The sequence below is a fragment of the Prunus mume genome, linkage group LG4 (assembly GCF_029339155.1).
Source record: "Prunus mume cultivar Tortuosa linkage group LG4, ASM2933915v1, whole genome shotgun sequence".
Taxonomy (NCBI): Eukaryota; Viridiplantae; Streptophyta; class Magnoliopsida; order Rosales; family Rosaceae; genus Prunus; species Prunus mume.
This window is the reverse complement of record NC_142701.1, coordinates 26,012,305-26,023,011: the sequence shown is the minus strand read 5'-3', so window position 1 is coordinate 26,023,011 and position 10,707 is coordinate 26,012,305. Positions and strand designations below refer to the sequence as shown.

Here is a 10,707-nt window from a genome sequence, read left to right as displayed (position 1 = left end):
AGAGGTTGCTTTGACATTGCCGCCGTCGTACTTGAAATTAGAACTGAAGGGCATTATAGGCTTGAACAGGTGGGAAAATAGGAATAGCTTGCGACAATAGCACTAGAGATAAAGTCATGCGTTTGCAGCTTGTTCCCAGAATACCCCTAGGTATAAAATACAAGGGCCATCAATTGTATCATGTCGCTCAAGTTATAATGCAGCAAGTTGCAGAGCTGTTGAGAAATAAAACATGATCAGAACCAAATGGGGAGGGAGATTATATTAAAATTACATTATACAAAAACAAAAATCCCAATTAAAACCAGCCCTTTGAAACATGTTATCCATATCAGATACTTATTGAAGACAACGGGCTTAATCATGAGGCAATGAAGCAATGACCTCATCTTGGCACCCTTTAATACAGGGGAAAATGAAAAACGCAATACAAATTGAAGACAAGGCTAATTCTAGTAAGTAGCTAAGACACAGAAGGATCCTGCTAAAAGGATCTGGTAGAACACATTTCCAACCCCATTGAAGGATATGGTGATATTGTCACAACCACAGGCGTGTAGCTGAGAGAGCTTATGCCTTCCACACAAGGGTGGTTTCTGCAATCAACGAAGTGACAACATATGGATCCATGTTCGAAGCCGGCCTCCTGTCCTCAAAATAGCCTTTGCCCTCTTTCTCTGTGTCTCTTCCAACACGGATTGAGGCACCGCGGTTTGCAACACCCTGTCCATCATTTGACAGTAATTAAAGTGAGCAACTGTTTATATAACAAAGAATACAATTATGAAATTAAGGACACAAAAGAATGAGGTTGTTTTTAGTTTTACCCATTTGAAAGTGTTGATATCAGCTGTTTCGTGCTTTCCTGTTAAACGGCGTTCATTGCCTTCTCCATATGCAGCAATGTGTTCTTTGTGCCTTAGTCCCAGCTTTTCAATTGCTTTCTTGATGACTTCAAAGCCTCCATTAGCTCTCATGGACTTGGTACTGAAATACAACAGTTCAGATGTCATCCTATAGGAAAACAATAGTTTGACCAAGACAGGCAAATCCTTGACAACAAAGAATTGGCATTATACCTGTAATTTGTGTGAGCACCAGCTCCGTTCCAATCACCCTGGTGTTAGAAGTGCCAAGGGATTCAAAAATATACATATATATCAGTACGCAAACCAAGTTTCAAAAAAATGTGCCAATATTGCGAAGTTCAGTTGCCTCTTATTATGTAATGGAACAAGTAAATTGAAATAAAAGATACTGTATTTAAGGAAAATATGTCACCTGGATTGGCTTGGGATCAAAAGAAAGCACCACCCCAGCAATCTCTGTGATCCTCTGTGAACATAGGAACCAAAAATTCGTTGACCAACAGCTTTATGTAATACTATCGGTTTATTATGCAATCAAGCGTGTTAAGTTACCTCCAAAATGTAACGAGCAGCCCATAGTTCATCTCCCGCGGATATGCCGACAGAAGGACCAACTTGAAATTCCCACTGTATTACATGAAGTTTGATGGATTAGATTTGGAAAATACTTTAAATTTGAAACAAAGAAGGAAAAAGAAAATATAAGGAAGATTAGAAATATATAAATATATAATTTGTGAATTTTACCTGGCCTGGCATGACTTCACCATTGATCCCACTAATGTTGATGCCTGCGTATAGGCAGGCCTTGTAATGCGAGTCAACAATGTCACGCCCAAAGGCTTTGTCAGCACCAGCAGCACAATAGTATGGCCCCTGTTGAGCAATAAACGACATTTTAAAGTTGTGTTCTTGTAACAATGTGAAAAAATAAAATAAGAAAAAGTAAGCATAATTAACATCACATAAGAATGTACGTCCAAAGAATTCTTAAAGTTATCAAGTTTGTGCCAGCATCAGGTGACAATGACATGTAAGTATTCGGAAAACTCATGAGCATAAAATATAACAATGAATCTAAAGCCTTAGAAAGAAAGCAACATCCATTTACCTGAGGTCCTGGATAACCACCAACAGGCCACCCAAGCGGCCACTTGACATCTTTCTGCAACAAGGTGTATTCCTGTTCAATGCCGTACCTGTTTTCCAGATTACAGTGCACAAAGTTCAAATACAGAAAATACATGAATAAGCAACAAAGACGTGTATGTATATAAATCATACTAACCATGTGTAATGGAAGACCAAGTTATATATATATAAATAAAAACAGTAGCATGAGAAAAAGGATACCAGGGTACTTCAGCAACAACATCAGGATGGCTGAATATCTTTGCAGCAGCAGCCCTCTTGTTTGTTGGAATCGGTACTCCGGCGGGAGTGTAAGCATCGCATATTACCTAATTTAGATCATCATTGAGAAACACAGATGATTTTAGAAAGAGAAATAATAAATAGATCACATCAGACCATATCTCCAATGAATTGAAAAGGAAGAAGAAAATAATAGAAGATCAAGATAACTCACCAAAATATTGTTGCCTCTTCTAAATGGATCCTTGAAAATGGCTTGAGGGCTGTTTCATTTCATGAGAAAGAAGAAGAAATATAATAAATACCCATAACCCAGATTAAAAAATAAAACAGAAAACTATTAGAAGCAGATCCTTACAAGCAGTAAGAAAAATTAGAAGAGCTTACTATAAAATGACTTCACTGTCTTCTCCAGGGGCTTGACCAGTGCTGGAACCATCATAATTCCACTTGGGAAGCTTTGACGGGTCACTAACGGGTCCTGGCAGAGTCTTCATACACCCAAATATATATATATATATATATATATATTACCATTTGAATTAATTAACCAAACAAGATCACACCAGTAGAAAATAAACAAGAAAATTAATTACCCTTGCTTTGCTTCTGAGGTCCATACCAGATCCACCAATCCTGTTACAGTAATTAAAAGTTAAAAAAAATTTGGAATGAAATTAAAAAGAAAAATAAACATTGAACAATATATTCAAGTTATAGAAATCCCAAGTAACAGCATAATTAAGCTGAGAAGAACTAACAAAACAGAGAATACCAATCACTAATCAATGCTCAACAACCAAAACAAGAAAGATTGTGACACTCCACGGAAAAAGATATAATAATATAAAAGTCTGAAGAGCAAAAGCTGGATTCTTAGCTCACCCAACTACAAAATTAACAAGCCATATCTTTCTAAAATAATTAGGAAAAAGAAGAAGACTTTGGAATCTCAGGAACCAAATAGAAAAAAGAAAAGGAAACAGGACTCTAAAAACTTATTATTTGGTCACAATGAATAGGCAAAGAAGAAGATCAAAACTAACAAAAGCTCTAACAACAACAAAAAAAATACTCAGAAAGAATACAAAGATTCCAAAAAGTAAACCAACCCCGTTGGATTTCAAATAATCCATAGAAAAATAGAACAAAATTTTAAAAAAAATAAACAAAAAAGGAAATCAGATATAGAGCAGAACTCGACATCCTTTAACTCTCACTCATCTCTCAGCAGCAAAACAGAGAAAGGGAAAAGATTTTGACTAAAAACAAACAACACACAACTTAATCATTTAACCTCAAGTGGTCGATCAAAAGAACAAAACACAAAACCAAAGCCAACCTATTTCCTTATTCATCAAAACAAGCAGACCCATTTGCATACATACAAAAATACGTACAAATACGCACAGATACGTATACCATGTTCAAGCATGGAAAACAGAGGAAGAGTCAGAGGGAAAAGGAGAAAAGGGGGCTGACCATATGTACTCTGCGATCACCTTCTCCGTAGAGTCTGAGAGGTCAAGGTTGATGAGATCTGAAAGCAGCGACATAGTTGAAGAGAAGAAAACACAGAGAGCAAAAGACTTGAAATGAGGACTCTCTCTCTCTCTGTTGCTCAGCAAATGAATTATATACTGAAACGTAAACAGGGGAGGCGTGCTCTATTTATAGTAGGTTTCTCGGCATTGTGAATATGAAAGGAATCTTATATTGTTAATTTTTATCTTTTTGTGCATTATAAAACAGAAAATAATTCCAAAAAAAAAAACAGAAAATAATTCCAACAAAAAAAAAACAGAAAATAATTAGTTTTTTTTTTAATTGAATTTTGTGTTGGGAAAGATTAACGACTAATAAATTATTTTGATAATTTTACCTGGGAGTGGCCATTTTCAGAAGAAAAAAAAAAAGATTCTGATAAAATAACTGATCGTGGAGAATCAAATCAGAGTGGTCCACGTTGTTTAAGATACAAGCCGAATGCTGACCGGCTAACTGCTTCTTTCGGTCTTAATAGGAGTTGAAAAAGATTTGGCTGATCCGTCTGAAGCCTAACTTGTTTATAATACCTTTTTTCATAATAAAATTCTGATTTTATATTTTCTCCTTATTTTTTGTTTTTAAACTATAAAAAAATCAAAAGTCCATGGTGACATAACCGGAGAACTCGGTGATGATTCTTAATATAATGATTGAAGAAATAAACTTGGAATTGATAAAAGGTCAAAAAGTTTTGAAGCAACATTTACCAACTCCCTTAGGTTCATATGCAAAGATAATTAGAAATTTGATGTGGAACAGAAAAATTGAAACTTGAGGTCATAAATTTTATATTTAAATTTCATCAAAATAGGTGTCAATTATAAAACTTCGAGATATTAAGAGGTTTGAGAGGGAAAAAAAAACTACAATCATGCATGCAATCACCACTTTACTCAAGGTCTAAAATATCGGTAGTCCAAAAACCGTGGAAATTGTAAGAAAAACTTGGACCTTTTTTTTATTAAAAAAAAGCTTTGGAGCTAGCTGACAAACATTGCGAGTGTAGAAAATATGTAGTAATTAATGAAAGAAGATTAAACACACCATAATCATTTATTTATAATGAATTACTACAATATTTTACACTTTATACATTACATGATAAGATACATGAGTGACTTAGTACCACATAGAGTTCCTATAAGGTTAAAATTTGAATTATTTACACTAACACCTCCTGAGGTTTTCGACTTTTTTTTACAAAACTCCTTGAGGTTTTAGAAATTACAAGAACACTTCCTAATGTTTTAAATTGTTTTCACAAAATTCCTTTTCATTGATTTTTCATCCAAAGATTGATGATTTTATACATACAAAAAATTCTTCAAATGACAAAGTTGGCCTTTGAGATTAGATTGCATATACTTCATCAAGGTTAGTTTTGTCATTTGCACAAGTTTTTTTTTAATGAAATCATCAATTTTTGGACAGACAATCAACGAAAAGGGATTCTGTGAAAACAAACTAAAACCTCAGGGGATGTTCGTGTAATTTTTGAGACCTGATGAGGTTTTATGAAAACACAAGAAACCTTACGGGGGGTGTTAGTGTAAATAACTATTCAAAATTTTCATTTTCTTCATCATTTCAATATTATCGATATTATCGATATATTTTGGCCAAATGTTGCTAAAGTGTAAGAGAAATTATAGACATCGATATTTTCCGATGTTACGATATGTGTACAGTGTATGGATATGTTCCAAAATATCATAGACCCGAAAAAACAATAATATCCTCTATATTTCGTGATATTATCGATATTTTAGTCCTTGACTTTACCACATGTATTATCATCACATTGCCCTTGCCATTTACAATACTAACCCCACCACCAATGCCATTGCCACCAACTCCGCTTCCACCTCACAATCACCTTACCAAGCAACTAGATTCATTGCATCACCTATAGGCAACGTTTGGTTCATGGGAAAGGAGGCTTGACGTTGGGAAATTAATTGATTTCCCATTTTTGGTAAGTCCAAGCATGTGAAATGCTCGCCTGGTGCATGGGAAAACACAGGGGGAAATGTAACCATCTTCCCCCTTTGGGTTTCATTTTCCATTCCTATAGGAAGGTATGGGAAAACGAGCCAGCATTAAATGCACACTTTTCATGACTATTTTGTCCCCAAAACATGGGAAATTATTTCCCATCAAATCTTTTCCGCGAACCAAACCGGGCCTAAATTCAATCTTTAAATCCCATTATAATTTTGGGTTAAGCGAAGAATAAACTTCACAAATTCTAGAACTTTAAATCTCATCAATATGAATTCCATTTTTTTTTAAAAAAAATTATTAGTACTCTTAAATTCATTCATCCAAATGCATTGTTTTTAGCCTTATTTACTGCTTGATATCTGTTGTTAAGGTTGAATTAGACTTAGTTAAGAGAGTGTAGAGAATTTTAAGTTTGAAAGAATGAGCTTTAGGTGTGGTTAATATTCTTTACTGAGAATAGTTTAGACTGTGAGAGATTGCTTTCAATGACATAACTTATTTGTTCTTATTTTTGTAATACCTTTGGAGTACTTGGGCATTACCCAACTTAAGCTAACTAGGCATGTGCGGTTCAACCAAAAAAATAGCAAATTGCTAGTTACCAGCCAAGTTTTGCAAGCAGTAAATCGTCGTTGACCGGGAAGTCAGTGTGGTGTGGTATTCAGAATTGAGCCGATGAGTTATGGACATAGTTACAGTACCCAAATTGCCTATATTGGCGATTCCTGACTGAACTAAGGTGTGAATATATATATATATATAAATTACATGTGTCAACTTCTTATTTGTAGTAATAGGGAGTTCTACGAGTTTAAGGTAAAGCTAACTACATTGAATTGCCAAAACATCTCCAATCTCTTCGAAATCATGGATATGATATGAGCCAAAACTCTTTTCTCCTTTCTCTCGCTTGAACAAACCTCCCATCTCCTCTCTCTTCGAAATCAATCTCTGTGTTCTTCTCCTCGAATCGACTTCATCAATCTCTACTCCTCTTTCTTTGAAATCAAGCTATATCTCTATCATTGTTAGGAAAGAAGATCATCCTCTCTCTTTATCTTTTTCTCTCCTCTCATAGGTGCTTAATAAATATGAATGATACAAGTTGAAAGAACAATTCAATTGTCTTTCCTCTTCCTCTTATTATCTTTGTACAATTTCCTCCTTAGTTTTATAACACATTATCAGCACAACATTTCTCTTAGTATGTTTTCTTTCTCTGATTTTTCCTTTTTTCTTCATCATGCTCGTTTAAGAAAAAAAAGTTTCTTATTCTTATTACACATGAATATAATGCTATGTTTTATTTATTTGTTTGTTTATTTAATGTTAAGCATGGTCTTAATTAATTACAGCTTGTTACGATGAGTTTGTATTATACAAAAGATCAGAGCTTGAAGTTCCTCGATCCTCATCATATAACTAGATTAGGACCTAGAGTCCTTTTGCTTGAATTAGAACATGAAGTTCTTTGATTCCAAATAATTGATGGCGTGAAATTCAGCGAATTTAAAAGCACATAAGGACATGAAACTCCTTGATTTTGTATTAATCAAAATCAAAATTTCATGAGGCCTACATATCTCAATAACCCGAACGAGAAGTATCGAGTGCATATACATTGATTTGAATATGAAGTTCAAAGCACAACTATTAATTCAATTTAATTAAATCATCTTATTCGAACTTGAAGCTTCGAATATATGTTGATATATGCACATGAAGTTCATAGATTTTCATGGATCTTAATACTATATATGAACATGAAGTTCATTTCTTCTTTGTGCCTATTTGACATTTGAACTTCATAGAACCTGAAGTTCTATATCCATGAGATTAGTTATCAAAAATTCAAATTTTATGATTTCATGGAAAAATAGCCTACTTTGAGGCACATTGAATTGGTTGGAAGTCTGATTCTTAAACTCGTAGTTCTATCTACATATTGAATTATCTTGGAATTTCATAGCCTTTAATTAATTAATTATATTCATCCTACCAATTTGATAATTTATTATTATTATTTTTAGATTTAATTTATATTGGGTTATTAGTTAATTTTGTTTTACAAAGGTAATGTTTTGTAATATCACCCCAATATTAAAAGCCAAATGTGTCTATTGGAGAAACTTCCTACTTTATTTTGTAGGTTGTATTACATAACCATTAAAGTAGTTGAAGATTATGATGTCATGAACCAAAAGTTCATTGACGCGATAACTTTTATGTTGTGCCATGACTGTTTGGCAATCCATGGTCTATAATGATGCATAAGATTTTATAAATTCGTAAGGACATTATTTAAAGACTCAAAATATTTTCTTGTCCAACGAACATCTTTGCAAAGCATGCTCGCAAAGAAAATCTATCACAAGACCATCTTTGTCAAAAAATTTACTTTGAGCCTTCTTTCTTTAAATAAATCAAGGGGATATTTGTGAACTTATAAACATTTAATTATGGAGTATTTCACTAGTTTTACTCGATGCACCTAACAAATGGTCACATATTTGTGTCTTGTCAAGAAAATTACGAGCACAACTCCCATATTATCCAATTAAGTCCATTTGACTCTATAATGATAGTGAATTTATTTTCCTAAATTTTGATGACTATTGATATGACAATTTTCTCACACGTCATGAATTAACTTTGAATACATCTCCTTTTGTCTCATCAAGATAATGTATACATAGGTTATACATATGCAAGCATAGATTGGTATTTCTGTATCACAATCTATCAACATGGCAATAAGTGACTATTAATTAATCATTTGTTGCATGTCTGAAACATGACGGATTTGTAAGTTTAAAGACTTAACTCCCCATAAGTGGAGATAATTTGAAAATTTCCATCCCTATTGGAAATATTGCTATATAGGAGGTTATGATCCACATTCTCCAAAGAATACATCTTCAGAGATGTTTATCCCATAAATGACAGTGTAAGCCCCTAAAGAGGCATTGATACCCTAAACCAATGAGATGCTTATAAATTATGCATGCACATGCACGTGAGAATTGTGAGATCACAAATTGATGATACATTTGGTTTATTAGTAGCTACTACAATCATCAAGGACTATGATTATATTAAATCATGCTTCATGAATGTCGACAAGTTAAGTGATTGGCCAAAAAATGGAAATAAGCAATTCCATTTATCACTAAAAATGAAGTGTGGGATATGAAACCTATAGCTCAAACACCGAATTATAAATGTTAAATATGAAAGTTACGAATTGGTGTTCATAATAAAGTTAAATAAGATTGCTAATATGGCATAAGGTTCCCCGGTAGAGATATAGTTTCAGTCTCCCATCGTAGGTACATCCACATTTATGTAATTACAGTTGTTATTTTAACGCGAGACTTATGACATGCATTAAAATTATATTTATGAAAACTGCATGCTACATAGAAATTTTTAAAAGCTCATACAATATTTGAGATACATCATTTGAAGAGATTCCTTCAAGGATATAAAGTGTCATAAAATTCTTAATAATTAAAGGATTGACACTAAGAACCCGAAACTCAAGTTATGTACTCAATATTATTATGATTACCAATGTATATAAATTGACCTAAATTGCTTTTGTGAATACTTTGACTTCATATTTGATATGTTATAACATTATGTTTTGAACACATGTGATCTTCATTCAATAGTAAATGCTTTGACGATCATGTATGAAGACATTGCTGCTTGTATAACTAGAGTCAAAAAGGGTTCATCTAGGGTGACATAAGCAAACCTCTTTACCAAAGATTTTTCGAAGTCAATATTCCAAACGTTGTTGAACATCATGGGGGATATCAATCAAGGGAGCATCCCAATTCTACTATAGGAAATATATGTGTTGTATTCTTTTTCCCTTTGACTAAGTTTTTCTCCCACTGGGGTTTTCCTAGCAAAGTTTTAACGAGGCAACATAAACATGTCCAACACCGTATCAATGATTTAGAAGAATGTTGCATTCTTTTTCCCTTTGCTTAGGTTTTGTCCCACTGAGTTTTTCCAAGCGAGGTTTTTAATGAGTCAACTATGTCATTGTTTGGTGGTCATCTAAAGGGGAAAGTTATAAATATATGGCATGTGGATGACCACCATAACATCCATTACCTCCACATCTTATTTCTTTATAACATATGCTTTTATTATTGTAATTAGTAACCATAAATTGTGGATTAAATACCCCATTGTTGTAAGCTATAAATAGGTACTTAATATGGCATTTTCTAGTCCTAATTTTCCAGTGTTCCCAAACAAAGGAATCAACATCTTCCATTACCATCTCCAAGAAGTTCATTTTGCAACCTAAACAAATGTTAGGGTTTAAGCAAGCATGGAATGCTCAAGCAAAAGAAAAATGGAAGGTGAGGTAGTAATTGGAAAAGAAAACAAAATAGGTGGCCATGATTGAACTAAAGAAGTTGCACTTGTCTCTTAATTGATTAGCCGGTAAAAAGCCTAAAAGGTAGCATAAGTGTTCAGAGTTTTGTCAGAATGAGTAATAGTACAAATAACCCAATTTTTGTTTTTACTGTTTTTTTTTTTCAAATAGCCCAATTAAAAGAACTTTATTTCTGTACGGCATAGGACTGGAGCAAAGATTTCAACCGCCACGTGTCGGTAGAATTGTAGGTGGCCCATGACTCAATTGGTTTCAGCATAGTCATGAGGCGGGCCCACATCCACTTTGGAGCTCCCAATCAGATCCTTGTGTTTGTGACTTTTGTGCTTTTTTTATATGATGAGATTTTCTTAATCAATTCACGCGCCTGCTTGGCTTTTTATGGCCGAAAGTTTTTTTTTTTTTTGAAAATAACGAAAGAAAATTGTATATAAAAAAATGGCAAGATGTCATATGAAATCATACCCAAAGAAAATTATTATTATTATTATT

The 10,707-nt window shown here is 33.5% G+C and overlaps 1 protein-coding gene across 1 annotated transcript; it reads right to left on the bottom strand.

Annotated features, from left to right (window-relative positions):
• Positions 1-233: 233 nt before the first annotated feature.
• On the bottom strand, positions 234-3,925 carry LOC103328723 (glutamine synthetase cytosolic isozyme). The gene is made up of 12 exons (XM_089049747.1): positions 3,726-3,925; positions 2,840-2,879; positions 2,631-2,734; positions 2,458-2,506; positions 2,223-2,329; positions 1,981-2,068; positions 1,617-1,745; positions 1,422-1,496; positions 1,282-1,335; positions 1,080-1,117; positions 828-987; positions 234-723 (listed from the first exon to the last, which is right to left on the bottom strand). Exons 1-12 carry the CDS (start codon positions 3,797-3,799, stop codon positions 571-573), a joined length of 1,071 nt encoding a protein of 356 aa, XP_088905873.1. The 5' UTR covers positions 3,800-3,925; the 3' UTR covers positions 234-570.
• Positions 3,926-10,707: the final 6,782 nt, after the last annotated feature.

Coding starts and splice junctions, on each gene's coding strand:
- LOC103328723 (XM_089049747.1), bottom strand. CDS start 3,799: ATGTCGCTGCTTTCAGATCTCATCAACCTTGACCTCTCAGACTCTACG. Junction 2,507..2,630: donor GACAGTGAAGTCATTTTATA/GTAAGCTCTTCT, acceptor GAAATGAAACAG/CCCTCAAGCCATTTTCAAGG. Junction 724..827: donor ATATCAACACTTTCAAATGG/GTAAAACTAAAA, acceptor AATGATGGACAG/GGTGTTGCAAACCGCGGTGC.